The sequence below is a fragment of the Pocillopora verrucosa genome, chromosome 8, assembly GCF_036669915.1.
Source record: "Pocillopora verrucosa isolate sample1 chromosome 8, ASM3666991v2, whole genome shotgun sequence".
In the NCBI taxonomy this organism is placed as follows: domain Eukaryota; kingdom Metazoa; phylum Cnidaria; class Anthozoa; order Scleractinia; family Pocilloporidae; genus Pocillopora; species Pocillopora verrucosa.
Genome location: NC_089319.1, coordinates 22,434,508 through 22,452,121, shown reverse-complemented (window position 1 = coordinate 22,452,121; position 17,614 = coordinate 22,434,508). Strand labels below are relative to the sequence as shown.

The window sequence follows — 17,614 nt, the reverse complement described above, 5'->3', positions numbered from 1 at the left end:
TCCAACACTTTTGCTTAAATGAACAATTATCCTTCATTTTCCTATTTTGACATGGTTCCGCTTAAACTGTTTAGAACATAGAAAATTGTCCATCCGCCTTTTAAAGCGACAGCCACTTTACGATTGTTTGTTTTTGCTAGTCTTCTATGTCTAAATCAAGAATCTTTCAAGCTACGACGGCCTGCAATCATTTCTGTGAAATATACATCAACACATTGGCACATTACAGAACATACGCATTGCAAAGTGAAAAGTTGAGAAACTTTCTCGTCAGTCTTAATAATGTAAATTATCTAGCACTCCTATCGAGTCGGTGATAGCATTGAAAAATGTAATTGAAAATGTCCCATCCCGTCATTGAACAAGTTCCCTACAAGGGTTCTCTATGAAACATGCCCACTTGAGAGTTATTTAATTATACCATGAAATCGGGTGAACTCTTCGCTTTGGAGTTTTTGGTACCCCTGAGCCCCTGCTCCGTGCACCAATGTGGAAACACTGGATCTAAGTTATTTCCCTCATTAAACAGAGAATTCTCCAGGATAATCAGATTATTTTCCCAAGCGTCCGTTCCCCAAATTTTTTGACAAACGTGACCTCCAAGGTTGAGAAGGACCTTGAACATAGAAGGAAAAACGACGTTTGTTTGATGTTATGTTGAGACAGATCGTCCTTCTACATCTAAATGGACAAAACTTCCTCGAATAGAACATTTATTGATAAACCAAGTCCAACTGTTCGAAGAGTAGTCACTGCTACAAGACTCGAATATTAATAAACTTTTAAAAATAACTTGCACGTGAACATAGGATGGGAAAGAAAGAGACCATAGTTTTCAAAGTCTTAAAGCATAGTTTACACTAACTGTTGACGAAAAATGTCGAAAATCTGGAGCAATGAAAAAGCTAGCTGAGCCATTCAATGGGCCCCTACTCATATACAAAATGAAAGGAAAGAAATGTACCTTCGCGTCATTAAGTTAAAGTCAGCAAAACAAAGACCAAGATTTTCATGTTAAAAGATCGCTCTCGTTTGTACACCAATTATACATCTGTCAGAATTGGTTCCGTGTCTTTCAACCGAGGTTCTTGGAGTTAAAATTACCTGGCGCTCCAAGTACAGAATTTTTTTTTTACTTGATCATGCCAGGAAATATTTAAAAGTTCCGGGTTTCTAGAGTGGGAAGTCCTCAGGAAGAGTGAAAGAAAATAATTAACCTGCAACCAGTTGTAAGTAGTCATGTTTTCAAAATTTTTTTATGAAATATTAGCCCCTAGAACATCGTATAGTGAGGGAATGGTATGTACACTGTAGCCTTTGCATAACCATTTATCGAAATAAAACTTCGAACGTAATTTACTCAGGAAACAAATATAAACCCTGGTGATGCACTGAGATATCGATGACTAAGAACATGCACTTATAATAAAGTTTCTTTCTCTTAGGCATCCAAGCGTGGAAAAGACTCTTTGTCCTTTTAGTTGTGCAAATAATCCAACGAATAATTATAGCCATTAAAAATATCGATTACTTTCAAAGTCATTGGGTTTCACATGTCCTTATCACATGGTCCTTGTTATATCGGTCTAAGGGTATATCGAAGTTTATCGACAAAGGGAAAATAGTTACTAACATGAATATCTCCACAACAAAAAAAAAATTATTCTCATTCTTCCTAGTTATACCTAAATACACTTGGGATAAACTTCGCGGTGCGGCGTTAGATTCAGATTTGCGCTTTGATTTCAACTGAAAAGGGAAAACTGTTTTCCTTAAATTGGTTGCGAACTGGTAAAGGTTTGGGGGTGAGACTTTGTTAACTTCAAGGAGTTACCTTGCAAAAGAGGCTGAGGCGAACTTGCAGAGGGACGGGACCTCCAAATACCGGCTAGAGATGACCAAAACACATGGTTGAGTCGCTGTCTATGGCTTCAGATCTCGACTGCTCTATACCAATGTTGAAGGTCATTTCATGCAGATTTGTGTACCGTCTGTTCGTAACACATCTGTCTCACACAGTATCGTCTAAATTAAATTTTAATGCCCCATAAATCCCGTGCGGTAATACAATATGGTAATCTTTCATTTATTGAACATTGTTTGGATAGGCTGTAACGACCTTTTCATTCTGTGGGTTCTCGACGGTCTTAAATTGTACCAGGCTCTGCGGTAACCCTTGGGCTGGTACAAGGATTTTGCATTCACAGTCTGTTACTCTATTGCCGTTTCCTCCTATTGCTCCTCCTCCTGGCGCACGTCCCCTCAATACACAAGCAGTAAACATGGCCAAATCAAATGCTGGGCTGGTTCCAACGAACATGCAGCTAGTGCTGCCCTGTGGTGCTTTTTTCACCCCTCTCCATCTGAATGTTAGTCCACGCAGAAAATATGGCTGTAAATAAGAATGGAAGTGGAAAACTAAGTATTTACCTCTTTGTTTTTAAAATTCAGCAATCGGCTGTCAAGGGCACAAAATGTTAACGTTTATGGTGTCAATTAGGATCACAACGGTAATTGCATAACACTTACGACATCACGCGCAGTAGGCTAAGATTACTTTACGGCATCTTGTTTAGCCAGCGCTGAAAGCCTGCTTAGTTCGGATTATTTCGAAGCACTTTTCTCTTGGTGCCTTTTTCTTGTCGTTTTAACATGCCCGCTTGTAAAAACATCTCTTTTATCGAGAAGTATCAGAGTAACATGACATGAACATTCAAGCAGAATAGTGTGATTGACACTGCTTGTATCCTACACCACCTTCCTTTAACGCCGGTATGATGAATGAATGAATCATCAATCAATCGATATTGCATTTACGAACACAAAGAGAGTACCACCGAAATTAAATCTAAGGTTTGCAGGAAGGTATGGCCTCACAGAATGTGTGGTAGATATTTCCACTCTGAATGAAATAATAACTAACCAGTCTATTCCCCACGAAAGCTGGCCGCTGTCCGCGTGTGTTGAGAGCGAGATTCCCCGTCTGAGATGGGTTTCTCTGTTGCTCAAGCAAGAACTGGTACCAGTTGTGAAATCCCTTGAAATTGTTTCTGTTGATAGTTCTCGCCTGTTACCCAGAACGTGAACACAGAATTTGATGGGGATGACTGCAGGAATATTTTTTTTGCATTCATCGAAGAATGTCATAGCACGCCGGGTAGCTTAGTTCTCAGGAACTGTTTGAAAAGATCCAGCTAACAAGGCCTTTCATGGCGGATAATCTGCACATATTTATTTATTTTATTTTCCGTACTTACCAACAAAAACATGTTTAAATCCATTGCTGTTTCGAAACCATAATTCTTCCAAAACACATCTAAACTGTTCTAGGGTTGTCTGAAAGTGAAGTTCATAACGATAAAGGGGGTCAACGAACAGCAATTGAACAGGGAATATGTGATACGAAAATAGATGGAATGTAATCTATGAAGTTTAGAGGAGCGAACAGAGGACTAGCCCCCTACAAAAAGTTGATTTGATCAATTGCTCCTAACGCTTTTGAATGCAAGGGACGGGGACCTCGCAAAATGATGTCAAGTCATCGTCATCAGCTTCTCATGAGCCCTCACGTTTAGTTATCTTAAATAGGGAATGGTCCTTATTTAGCCCGGGGGGGAAGGAGGGAGTTTGGCTCTTTCACGATAAATTTGCCTGATTTTCCTCCCCCCCCCCCCTCCCAGGGCTCTCTATTATTCTTACGATTTTCCCCCTTAGCGGCTAATTAACAATCAATTTTCTAAAGTCCCTGTTTATACTCTGTTGGCGACAGACTGATCTCCCCTCCGTTCCCCTGGTTCATAAATGAATTCTCTGTTGTTCTTATAAGGCCGTCATACAGTAAGATCAAATGTTCTAAAGTTCGACTCTTCTTGAAGGTCTTACCTGTTCAGGACACATGGATAACATATATTTCTTCGCTGCAAGAACTGGTCTACACATACCACGCCTTCAGGCAATGATCCCTGCTGAGTTAATAGATAATTGAATGCAGCCTCCATAGGTCCGCCCTGATTTGGGTTACCGCAGCTATGAAGTCATTTATATGTTGCTGATTGAGAACAAATGGCACAGCTTGGTAATCAACCAATATGTCTGTTGAAATTATAGAAAACATTTACATTTTACCACCTGACCCAACAGCGTTTTTTCGAAACATCAAGATCTGGTGAAACTGTCTTTTTTTTTATCTGAAAGCGTACGTGATCTCGATTTTAAGCTAAGAAGCAGGAAACAAAATAATTGCCGTAAATCTTTGTCATAATACTACAGAAATCTGAGTTACCTTGATGAATTGTAACAACCCCGGCGCAACCTTGGGACTGCCAATTAATTTCTCGGTTATTTTAGCCTATAGGTCAGATTTCTCTGCAAACTGTTTTTTTCTTTTTTTTTCAAGTCGTACGTTTACAATTGATGCATTTTTGGCCTACACAATCCATCCTTGAGTCTTATTGCCTCTGTAGAAATAGATTACTTACAACAGGTTTTTTATTGAGCAGAGCGATGTTGGAGATCAACTATGTCTTCCATGGATGCATAGATATTCGCAATTATTTTTTTAGTAGATTACCACGACTGATTAGGGCCGTGATGTGCACGGTATCGTAGATTTTCACCTGTCAATTGCAATTGACTCTGAAACAAAAACTACCAAAGACACCTTAACTACCTCGGAATAGCCGAAATACAAGAGAAGCGACTTTTGCAACTCCTCCTGCTCCTGGAACAACCGTAAACAAAGCGGAGTTTCCGGTGGCCATGGGATTAACAGTTAATTCTCCAGGAACGATCAAGTTATTTCCAGCGTTGTCCCACATATTTTGGCAAGCGGTTCCAAGATTTACTGATCTGAAGTATAAAAGACAAACTCGTTTGCTGAATTGGGGAAAAGAATATTTTTCACCAACTCTCTATAAATTTTTTCTATCAGTTATATTGAATATTGAACGCTTAGGCAACACATTTGATGAGTTCTTCTAAAAGATGGTAGACTAAGTTACCTCGCAAAAAACGGGAAGGTTAATAAGATACAGATGAAGACTTCGATGTCGGCCCTCATTTCCTTGGCACTCCAGATATACGCGAGTGAGGAACTGTCCTTGCCTTCACTGACTTTATGAAAATGAAATTCTTACTCTGCTGTTTGCAATGTTAGTCTCCTCGTTTTATTAATATTTAAATGATTTGTGCGATGTAAAATGGAAAGTCATTGAGAAAATAATTAGCCTTTGACAAGTTACCTTACAATTCAAATACAACTAGCTTTCACATCTCTTGTAAAATAACCAACCGTAACATATCGATGACTATAAACATAGGACCTGTCATCAACTATGCATTTCTCCCACAGACCGTAATGACTCCTTTGTTCGTTCGTTTGTCTTGAAGTAACCGCCGAAGCAGCTATGATATCGAGAGGGAATACGCAACCTCTCGTTAACCATGAACTAAAACGAGCGCTGCTACATATTGATTAACTGGACGGATATGACAACATTTACATTTTTCCTATACAGACACGTTCAACAAAAAACAGATAACACGATCTACTTGCCTACTTTTATTTTAGTTTCACCCTCTAGCTTGTGCAGGTATTCCATATTTTTTTAACAGTGCTACAAGGTGGTTTAAGTAGTCACCCTTTGACTGTGATCGAAAAGTGAAGTTTCGCTCTTAAGAAAATGTCACATTGCTATGCTGCTGACGAAACCACTTACAAGGCAATGAACGAGTGTCGCGAAGGGGTGTAAACCACGGTCATCTCTTTACAATTTTATAATCGCAAGTGTTTTACAGTTTAATCAAGGTTAATCAACATGTCAGAGAGTATTCTGTTCCTAAAAGGTGCGACGGGTTCCTGGTAAAAAACCGAATCCGTGCGCACTGCTTTGTAATTAAGTTGATGCAACTGATTTTCTCGTTGTTTTCATCGCATCAGTTTGGATAGTTCACAAGCGGTTTTAGAAAATGAACTGAAATCTTACTTTGGCACCAGGTGATTAGATGAAGACCCACAGCCGTCAGAGCCACCAGTATTTTTTTTTATCTTTTTTTTTTATCAAGGGTTGCTTTTAGATTCAAATTTTAAATACTGATTCACCATGTATTCACTTTTCATATGGAGAAAATTGGAAATCGGAGTTTTTTTTCGTATCCAGGTCATTACTGATTGACAGACAATCACTGGTTTAATGTTGTAAATCATTATTTTAACAGTTTTGTCAGGAAGCCCATATGTGATGAGTTCTTGGTTTTGTGGAGCCTGTGCCGGTCTCATGGTGTTAAGCAACCAGCAGAAACATTTGCCTTCTTTATCTGCTGAACGAGATCCCGGAACTGGTTACTAATTTTGTGATATTTAGTGTTTATAATAATTCGGAAATCTTTGGCAGTGGTCGCGGCTGTCATTTTGTGTGCCGTTTATCTGAAAAATAAGAAGTCATAAGTTATTTTAACCAAAATACACGAAATGACAAGTTGTTGCTAGCATTTGTTTCCGAGAATTACAATGTACTCAATTTGCACTTATTCAACTTGATACAGCTGGAGGCTTGTGTGGAACAGAATGCAGGGAGACAATTTCCGACTCGCTCCTACGCAGACCTCCGCTATTCATTTCACAGCACGTCTACATCATCGGACACCGTGCGCTTTGGAATATTACATTGCGGATAAGACAGGCGATGCAATTAGGAACCAGTCTCTGTTTGCACACCGTAATCGATAGATAACAAGAACGATATCCTTCATCTCAAGGGATGCTGCAAGGGTAACTTCAACTCTCACAAATTGTTTCCAATTATATTAAAATATGAAAAATTCTTAATAAACCTCGAGTTATAGCACTGAACGATAATCTTACTTCTAATGGACATTTATAAGGACAGCTGTAAACGACCTTGCCATTCGCAATTCTGGTTCCCGACGGTATTAACTTCTACTGTGCTGCCCCCAACCCGGGCACATAATAACTTGATTGTTCTGCAGAAGTAACTTTTAACCTGGTCGCCAATGGAGACCCGTTGTTCCCTGTGTATAAGGAGAAAAAAATCACTTCTCCTGTGTTTACCCGATTCCAAGGTGATTAAATAATAAGGTGCCTCTCTGTGTTTTGCTTCAAAGTTACTTGCCATAGACAGAAAAAAGCACTACAATTCAAATCAGAGCTTTAAGACGCAGTCTCTCTAAGTGTTGTTAAAATGAACAGTTTCTAAATGAACAACATGAAATAATCTGAATAAATCTGAATCTTGTTGTAGCTATCCTGGCCTCTGAAGTTTTTTCCCCTTTCTCATTAATTCAGGCTGATAAACAAAACAATACGGGTCGCCTAGAACTTTCGGAGACTCTCTTTTTCTAGATGAAGATGAAGATTTTTTCTTCACTGAATGATGTTTTATCTTATTGCGAGTCATAAAAAAGCTTTTATGGACTCGAATTACGTATCAATCATAAGTTGGCCGTATAAATTTCGTTTATTTTTGAGACCGCTCCATTGTTAGTTCGAATTTTCTAAAATGCGTGCAATTTGTTGACCGGCTATTATAAATTTTCGCAGAACCACAACAAGTTTTTATATTTCCATGCTACTCTACCCTTTTTTTAGCTAGTCTAAAGAAATTTATCGTGGGGAAGTTGGAATTTTGCGCTTAGCTGAGATAAAAAGTTGCATTTTTCAGGTCATGGCGGTAGCATCAAAGTAGGTGTCAAACAAAAAAATTCCAGTGAAAAAAACCGTTAAAAAACAAAACTTATGTGCTTTGTTCTTATAAAGGGTTGATCTAAAGATGTGAAACGAAACAAAACCCTCACACTGAAATTTGTGAAAAAAAGAGCTCGGCAATTTGTGCTATTTTTCATAATTGGTGCTGTTAAACAGAGGACCGCTTTTAAGGAGACTGCGTCTTACTAAGCCTTTGATATCCTCGCAAGTCAACATAGTTAATCTACAATATCTTAACCAGATGATCATGAGTAGTATAGGTAAACATAGGTAAACATAACTTACGTTATCCAAGGGAACGATGGGGCTAAGGGGGGGCGGAGGGGGGAGAAAATCAGGTAAATTTTATCGTGAAACAACCAAATTTCCCCCCACCCCGAGGGCTAAATAATGACCGTTCCCTATTTAAGGTAACTAAACGTGAGGGCTCATGAGAAGTTGATGACGATGACTTGACATCATTTTGCATGGTCACTGTCCCTTGCATTCAAAAGCGTTAGGAGCAGTTGATCAAATAAATTTTTTTGTTGAGGGCTAGTCCCCTGTTCGCTCCTCTAACTTCATAGATTACATGCCATCAATTTTCGTATCACATATTTCTTGTTAAATTGCTGTTCGTTGATCCCCTTTATCGTTATGAACTTCACTTTTAAACAACCCTACAATAGTTTAAAGGTGTTTTGACCGATTCATGGTTCCAAAATAGCCATGAATTCAAACATGTGTTTGTTGATAGGCACGGAAAATAAAATAAATAAATAAACGGAAAGTCTCTCGAGGTTTATGTGTAGATTATCCGCCATGAAAGGCCTTGGTAATAGGGTCTTTTCAAACAGTCCCCTAGAGAACTAAGCTACCCGGCATTCTTCGATAAATGCAAAAAAATATTCCTGTGGTCATCCCTACCAAATTCTGTGTTTACGTTTCTGTTTAACACGCGATTTAAACGGCAACGCCAACACTTTCACTGGATTTCACAACTGGTACCAGTTCTTGCTTGAACAAGACAGAAACCCAACTCAAACGAAGAATATCGCCTTCAACCATCCGCAACATTTCGTGGACAAGAGACTGGTTAGTTATTTCATTCAGAGTGGAAATATCTACCAAAAAGGTTGTAAAGCCATAGCCTCCTGCAAACCTTAAATTTAATTTCGATTGGTACTCTATCTGTGTTCGTAAATGCAATATTGATTCATTCATACATTCATTCATTCCTACCGGCTTTAAAGGAAGGTGGTGTGGGGTACAAGCGTACAGTGTCAACCACACTATTCAGCTTGAATGTTTATGTCACGTTACTCCTATACTTCTCGATAAAAAAGATGTTTTTACAAGTGTGCGTGCTAAACGACAAGAAAAAGGCCCTAAGAGAAAAGTGCTTCGAAATAGTCCGGGCTGAGCAGGCTTTCAGCCAAGCCCTATAAATCCTAAGCTCAGCGCTGGCTAAACAAGATACCGTAATCTAATCTTAATGTAAAGCCCGAGATATCGTACGCGTTCTGCAATTAAAAGTCTGTTATTCATTATTATTTCACCGAAGAGTGGCGTTCGGCTGCATATCTCTGTTGGGTTTGAATTGTTGTAATCCTAATTGACACCATGAACATTTGTGTGCCCTTGACAGCCCATTGCTGAATTTCAAATACAAAGAGTTAAATACTAAGTTTCTCTCTTACGTTCTTATTTACAGCCATACTTTCTGCGTGGACTAACATTCACATGGAGAGGGATAACACAGGGCAGCAGCAGCAGCAGCATGCTCGTCGGAACCAGTTCAGCATTTGATTTGGTCATGTTTACTACTTGTGTAATGAGTCTACGTGCGGCAGGAAGAGGAACAACAGACTATGTGTGCAAAATTAATGGCCTAAGTTTAGGGGAGAGCACTGTAGAATTTAAGATCGTCGAGGACTCACGGAATAAAAAGGTCGTCACAGCCTATCCAAGAAATGTTAAATAGATGAAAGGTTACCGTCTTGTATTACTGCACAGGATTTATCTGGAACATTAAAGAGCCACTTTTACATTAAATCTTTCATCACGTGTAATTCCTGTGAAAAAAAACCGATCCTCCAAAAAGACTTTAGCATTTATAAGTTTGTATCTTTCGTTATGATGGATGTGATACCACATTTACAGAATACGAGAACAACTGAACTTTTTCTGTCCACTCTTGATTAGTTTTGAGTGTAAATCATATTTTACAGCGGAGAATATATCCTCCCACTTACTGTCCAGTCTGCCGACCAATCAGATTTCTTGAATCAACAAGATGGCTGCGTGTGTATACACGAATGCGTGATACATTTACTCATTAGTATCCTAATGCCATGTATTAGTTAAGTGAAAATATTTTCCTACTGCTCTAATCTTGCAGAGAAGTGGAACGCAAAGACAGCGCTGACTCTCTCGCAAAGCGGTCAAAGATAACCATTGAGGAAAAATTGCCTCGATTAATAGAGCTGAAAATTTCAAGCGTTGCACGGATATGTAATTAATAATCGTTCCGGACTATCCTAACAAAATTTTGATATTAAGCTCATTTGACAGGGTGCAATGCAAGTCGTTGTGATGTGCTTCTGAAAAGCTTCGTATTCGGAAACAGGGTTTCCTTCGATTTTAGTATAATCTGCCGGTAGCATCTCAGTATAATTTCTTAGGTGCTCTCGAATTCTATTTAAATTCGTTTTGTCGTTGAAACCATTCGGTTAAAATCGTTTTGATTACTCGTATCGATTTAAGCAGCCGGTCTTCCCTAACAGCTTTATTTAATTGAATTAACAAAAATTTAATATCTTCTTTTAAAAGTGTTACGCCAATAGTATCATCATCTTTAGTGCTTTTCGGAATTAAATTTCTTCCTCGATAACTTTGACGAAACACGAAAGCCATTTTGAAATTTAGCGCCTCTGATATAATCACCTCGAGTAAGATATGACGCAATCCTCCACCAATCAGAGCCTGCGCATCTCTATAATCACTGGAACAATTATGCTAAATGTGAATATTAACCGTCTGCCTATATGTAGACAAACATTAAATTGCCGAGAATAAACAAAATAGAAACATCGGAGGATGAAGAAGAAAGTTTGAATCAATCTTACGATGCGAAAATACTGTAGCAGCTCTTTGAAATATAAAATTTTTATAGCAATTTGTGAGGGTTTAAGTTTCCCCTTGCAGCATCCTTCGAGATGAAGGATATCGTCCTTATCGTCAATCGATTACGGTGCACAAACTGAGACTGGTTCCTAATTGCATCGCCGCTCTTATCACGCAATGTAATATTACAAAGCACATAGTGTCCGATGATGGAGATTTGCTGCGAAATGAACGGCGGAAGTCTGCGTATGAGCGAGTCGGAAGTTGTGTTCTTGCATTTTGTTCCACACAAGCCCTCCAGCTGTATCAAGCTGGATAAGTGCAAACTGAGCACATAGTAATTCTCAGAAACAAATACCAGCAACAACTTGTCATTTCGTGTATTTTGGTTAAAATAACTTATGACTTCTTTTTATTTTTCAGATAAACGGCACTGAAAGGTGACAGCCGAGACCATTGCCAAAGATTTCCGAATTATTATAAACACTGAATATCACAAAAAAAAAGTAACCAGTTCCGGGATCTTGTTCAGCAGACAAAAGTAGGCAAATGTTCCTTAGTGGTTGCATACCGCCATTTCTTTTTTGCCTGCTTTTTCTCTTACTGCTGCTGACCGTGAGCCCGGCACAGGCTCCACAAAACCAAGAACCCATCACATATGGGCTGCTGACAAAACTGTTAAAATAATGATTTATAACATGAAACCAGAGATAAAATAAATAAATATTTGGCTCCTAACCAGTTAAGAGATCTTTTTTTGTGTCTATTCAATGACCTGGATACGAAAAAAAAACCTCGATTTCCAATTTTCTCCATATGAAAAGTAAGTACATGGTGCATCAGTCTTTTAAATTTTAATTCAAAAGGAACCATTGATAAAAAAAAAATAATGGTGGCTCTAAAGTAGTGCTGACGACTTTGGGCCTTCATCTAATCACCTCATGCCCACTAAAGTAAGATTTTCAGCTTCAAAAACCAAATGTCAACTATCTAAGCTGGTGCGATGAAAACAACGAGAAAATCAGTTGCATCAACTTAATTACAAAGCAGTGCACACGGATCGGTTTTTGGCAGGAACCCGTCGCACCTTTTAGGAACAGAATACTCTCTGACATGTTGATTAACCTTAATTGACTGTAAAACACTTACGATATAAAATTGTAAAGATATGGCCGTGGTTTACACCTCTTCGCGACACTCGTTCATTGCCTTGTAAGTGGTTTCGTCAGCAACATAGCAATGTGACATTTTCTTAAGATCGAAACTTCACTTTTCGATCACAGTCAATGAGTGACTTCTTAAACCACCCTGTAACACTGTTAAAAAAATATGAAATACCTGCACAAGCTAAAGAGTGAAACTAAAATCCCTAGATGGTAAGTAGATCGTATTATCCGTACTTGCTTTCCGTTGAAAACGTGTCTGTATAGGGCAAATGTAACTTTGAATATATCGAAGTTGTCATATCCTTCCAGTTAATCAATATGTCGTAGCGCTCTTTTAGTTCATGGTTAACAAAAGAATGCGTATTCCCTCTCGATATCATAGCTGCTTTGGTAGTTACTTCAAGACAAACGAACGAACAAAGGGGTCATTATGGTCTGTGGGAGAAATGCATAGTTAATGAAAGGTCCTATGTTGAGAGCCAATCGATATCTATGGTTGGTTATTTTACAAGAGGTGTGAAAGCTAGTTGTATTTGAATTGTAGGGTAACTTATCAAAGGCTAATTATTTTCTGTCATTTCTCAATGACTTTCCATTTTACATCGCACCAAATCATTTAAATATTAATCAAATGACGAGACTAACATTGCAAACAGCAGAGTAGGAATTTCATTTTCAGAAAAGTCAGTGAAAGCAAGGACAGTTCTCACTCGCGTATATCTGGAGTGCCAAGGAAATGAGGGCCGACATCCAAGTCTTCATCTGTATCTTACTCACCTTCCCGTTTTTTGCGAGGTAACTTAGTCTACCATCTTTTTAGAAGAACTCATCAAATGTGTTGCCTAAGCGTTCAATATTCAATATAACTGATAGAAAAAATATCTAAAAAGTTAGTGAAAAATATTCTTTTCGGCACTTCAGCCAAAGAGTTTGCCTTTATACTTCAGATCAGTAAATCTTGGGGCCGCTTGCCAAAATATGTGGAATAACGCTGGAAATAACTTGATCTTTCCTGGAGAATTAACTGTTAATCCTGTGGCCAACGCAAACCCGTTGTTTACGGTTGTTCCAGGAGCAGGAGGAGTTGGAAAAGTCGCTTCTCCTGTATTTCAGCGATTCCGAGGTAGTTAAGGTGTCTTTGGTATCTTTTTTTTCAAAGCCACTTTCCATTGACAGGTTAAAATCTACGACACAGTACACATCACGGCCTTAATCAGTCTAGGTAATGACTTCCTGCGCGGAAGTGAAAGAATAATCACGGCAAACATCTATGCACCACTGAAGACGTAGTTGATCTACAATATCGCTCTGCTCAATAACCAACCTGTTGTATGTAATATATTTCTACAGAGGAAATGAAATTCAAGATTGGACTGTGTGGGCCAAAAATACATCAATTGTAAACGTTTTTCCCTTTTAATAAAATAACGATTTTAAAAAAAAACAGTTTGCAGAGAAATCTGATCTATAGGCTAAAATAACCGGGAAATTAATTGGCAGCGCAAAGTTGGCTCGGGGTTGTAAAAACTCAGAAAGGTAACTCAGATTTTGTTTAGTGTTCAAAAACTTACAGTAATCATTTTGTTTCCTGCTTTTCAGCTTAAAATCGAGATCACGTCGCTTTCAGAGAAAAAGTAGTCTCAATCTAAAAAAAACACTTCACTACATTTTGATGTTTTTAAAAAACGCCGTTGGGTCAGTTGATAAATTGGAAATGTTTTCTATAATTCCAAACAGACTTGATGGTTGATTACCAAGCTGCACAGCCTGCTCCCACTCAACAACATATAAATGACTTCTTAACTGCAGTAACCCAACCAGGTGGACCTATGCAGGCGGCACTCAATTATTTATTAACTCAGCCGGGATCATTGCCTGCAGGCGTGGTATGTGTAGACCAGTTCTTGTAATGAAGAAATATGTTATTTATGTGTCCTGAAAATGTTAGTCCTTCAAGAAGAGTCGAACTTTAGAATATCTGATCTTACAGCAGGACGCCCTTCCAACAGAGAATTCGTCTATGAACCAATGGGGTAGGGGACCAAGAGGGGTGGGGTGGGTGGAGACATTTAGGTGGAGATCATATGGTATTCAGGGAACAGACGGGATATCAGTTTTCGCCAACAGAGTATAAAAGAGGGACGTCAGAAAATTGATCGCCAATTAACCGCCAAGAAGAAGGGGGGGGGGGAATCATAAGAATAATAGAGAGCCTTGGGGTGGGGAGGGGAAGGGTAAGTGTTATCATGAAACAACCAAATCCCCCCTCCCCAACCCCCACCGGGGGCGAAATAAATACCGTTTCCTAAATAAGGTAACTAAACGTGAGGGCTCATGAGAAGTTGGTGACGATGACTTGACATCATTTTGCAGGGTCACCGTAACTTGCGTTCAAAAGCGTTAGGAGCAATTGATCAAATCAACTTTTTTGTTGAGAGTTAGTTCTCTGTTCGCTCCTCTAACTTCATAGATTACATTCCATCTATATTCGCTTAACATGTCCCCTGTTCAATTGCTGTTCGTTGACCCCCTTTATCGTTATGAACTTCACTTTTAGGCAAACTTACAACAGTTTAGACCTGTTTTGGAGGCACTATGGTTCCAACACAGCAATGGATTTAAACATGTTTTTGTTGGTAAGTACGGAAAATAAAAAAATTAATAATTTAAAAGAAAGTCTCTCAATCTTTATGTACTTTGTCTAAATCTAGTTCTCTCAAGCCCATCCTCTGCCGAGCACTTGGAGGATCGACTGTGCGCGACTTGCCGCTATTCTACTTATTGTAAATGTTCTTCATAATTCCAACCACAACGCCTATCGAGTATTTTGGGCAGATTTCACTCTCTTTCATCACTTTAGATATTACAATTTTACGTGAATATGAAAGAGATCTTCGCAGTAATGAACACTACTCGAGTGGTAGTGGAAATAAGGCCTGAAAAAAAATCAGGCCTGAACAGGATTTGAACCCATGACCTTTGCGATACCGGTGCAGTGCTCTACTAACTGAGCTAACAAATGAGCTCCCAGTTGGCTTGTTAGCTCAGTTGGTAAAGCACTGCACCGGTATCGCAAAGGTCATGGGTTCAAATCCCGTACGGGGCCTGAATTTTTTTCAGGCCTTATTTTCAGTACTGCTCAAGTAGTGTTCATTACTGCGAAGATCGCTTTCATATTCATGTCTTTATCTGCAGTTCAAATGTATTACTTTCATATAATCACATTCGTTTATTACAATTTTATTACGTGTTCATAGTTTATTCTACTTTAAACATCGCTTCTCTTGTATATATGTATTAAAATTTATTTTTGAGGGAAGTAAGTTAGGAAACTGTAAGAGGTTATTGCGTCTTCCTCTTTAAATAAAGTTATCTATTCATTCATTCATTCATGTACAGATTCTCCGCCATGAAATACCTTGGTAATAGGGTCTTTTCAAACAGTCCCTGAGAGAACTGAGTTACCCGGCATGCTAGTGCATTCTTCAGTAGGTGAATGTAAAAAAATATTCCTGCAGTCATCACCACCAAATTCTGTGTTCACGTTTCTGTTTAACAGGCAATCACATAAACGCCAACGATTTCAATGGATTTCACAATTGGTACCAGTTCTATCTTGAACAAGGGAGAAACCCAACTCAGACAACAAATATCGCTTTCAACCAACCCGCACATCTGCCGCCCTTCGTGGGGAATAGACTGGTTAGTTATTTCATTCAGAGTGGAAATATCTACTGCAAAAGCTGTGAAGCCATAACCTCCGTCAAACCTTAAATTTAATTTCGATTCGTACTCTATCTGTGTTCATTCATTCCTTCATTCATTCACACCAGCGTTAAAGGAAGGCGGTGTGGGATACAAGCGTACAGGGTAAAATTGTCAATCATACTATTCTGCTTGAATGTTCGTGTCATGTTACTCTAATCCTTCTCGATAAAAGAGATGTTTTTACAAGTGTGCGTGCTAAACGACGAGAAAAGGGCATTAAGAGAAATGTGCTTCGAAATAATCCGGGTCGAGCAGGCTTTCAGCTAAGCCCTATAAATCCTAAGCTCAGCGCTGGCTAAACAAGATGCTGTAATGTAATCTTAGCCTAAAGCACGTGATATCGTACGTGTTATGCAATTAAAAGTCCGTTATTCCATATTATTTATAGAACTGGCGTTGGGCTACAAACCTCCGTTGGGTTTGCACTGTTGTTATCCTAATTGAAACCATGAACATTTTTGTGCCCTTGACAGCCGATTACAGAATTTTAAATATAAAGAGGTGAACACCTAGTTTCTCATTTAGAATCTTATTTACAGCCATTTTTTCTGCGAGGACTAACGTTCACATGGAGAGGGGCGAACAAAATACCAGCGGGCACCAGCAGCTGCATGTTCGTTGGAACCAGCCCAGCATTTGATTTGGCCATGTTTACTGCTTGTGTATTGAGGGGACGTGCACCCGGAGGAGGAGTAATAGGAGGAAACGGCAATAGAGTAACAGAATGTGAATGCAACATCCACGTACCGGCCTCAGGGTTACCGCAGAGCCTGGTACGATTTAGGACCGTCGAGAACCCACATAATGCAAGGGTTGTCACAGCCTATCCAAGAAATGTTCAATAGACGAAAGGTTACCGTCTTGTATTACAGCACAGGATTTATCTGGAACATTAAAACTTTAATTCAGACGATAAATGTGTGAAAGAGATTTCTTACGAACAAATGGTACACAAATCAGCACGAAATGATTCTCATCATTGGTATACATCGGTAGATATCTGAAGCCATAAACAGCGACAGAAACATATTGTGTTATGGTCATCTAATGGCCGGTATCTGAAGGTGTCGCCCCATCGCAAGTTCGCCCCAGCCTTCTTTGCAAGTTCACCCCTTGAAGTAAACCAAGTCTTTCCCCCAAACCTTTACCAGTTCGTACCCAAATCTTCCTACTCGTTTTCTTAATTTCAAGAAACAGTTTTCCCTTTTCGGTCTAAATCAAAGGGCAAATCTGAATCTAACGCCGCAACACGAGGCATGATTTTCCATGTCGTTGATAGATTATGGTTTATGATAATAAATGTCAAAACAGATCGATCACAAACCTGCAAAATAAGTTGAGGGCAAACTTGCAACTGGGAGAAACCTTCCTCAAACCCCGTGTCCTTATAAACTGTTCTCTTTTAACCTTAAGAGCCACTTTTACATCAAATCTTTCATCACAGGTAATTCCTGTAAAAAAACCGATCCTCCAAAAATAATCTTGAACTTTTACTTTGGCTGTCTAAAGGCTACCGAAATCTACTGAGAGAGTAAACATGTATAAGTTTGTATCTTTCGTTACGAGGGATTTGAAACCCCATTTAGAGAAAACGGCAGTTATTGAACTTTTTTGTCCACTCTTGATTAGTTTGGAGTGTAAATCATATTTTATATCGGAGAAGATATCCTCCCTCTTACAATCCAGGCTGCCGACCAATCAGATTTCTTGAATCTACAAGATCGCTGCGTGTGCGTTCGCTTGAGTTTTCAGGTATCCGAATGCCTCTTCCACAGGTCCACATGGTTGGGTTATTGCAGTGATGAAGTCAGTTCTATGCTGCTGATTAAGATTGTAAGGTTGAGCTTGATAG

At 39.0% G+C, this 17,614-nt stretch overlaps 1 protein-coding gene and 1 pseudogene across 1 annotated transcript; one reads left to right on the top strand and one right to left on the bottom strand.

The window, feature by feature from the left end:
- Positions 1-2,033: 2,033 nt before the first annotated feature.
- On the bottom strand, positions 2,034-5,123 carry LOC131799715 (poly(U)-specific endoribonuclease-A-like; annotated as a pseudogene).
- Positions 5,124-12,730: 7,607 nt separating this feature from the next.
- Positions 12,731-16,632, top strand: LOC136283185 (uridylate-specific endoribonuclease B-like). Its single transcript, XM_066171608.1, has 6 exons — positions 12,731-12,789; positions 12,942-13,117; positions 13,732-13,880; positions 14,552-14,630; positions 15,554-15,696; positions 16,302-16,632. The coding sequence occupies exons 1-6, from the start codon at positions 12,731-12,733 to the stop codon at positions 16,605-16,607; spliced, it is 912 nt and encodes a 303-aa protein (XP_066027705.1). The 3' UTR covers positions 16,608-16,632.
- The last annotated feature ends 982 nt before the right edge of the window (positions 16,633-17,614 follow it).

Coding starts and splice junctions, on each gene's coding strand:
- LOC136283185 (XM_066171608.1), top strand. CDS start 12,731: ATGAGGGCCGACATCCAAGTCTTCATCTGTATCTTACTCACCTTCCCG. Junction 12,790..12,941: donor ACCTTCCCGTTTTTTGCGAG/GTAACTTAGTCT, acceptor TTTATACTTCAG/ATCAGTAAATCTTGGGGCCG. Junction 15,697..16,301: donor CCTTCGTGGGGAATAGACTG/GTTAGTTATTTC, acceptor TCTTATTTACAG/CCATTTTTTCTGCGAGGACT.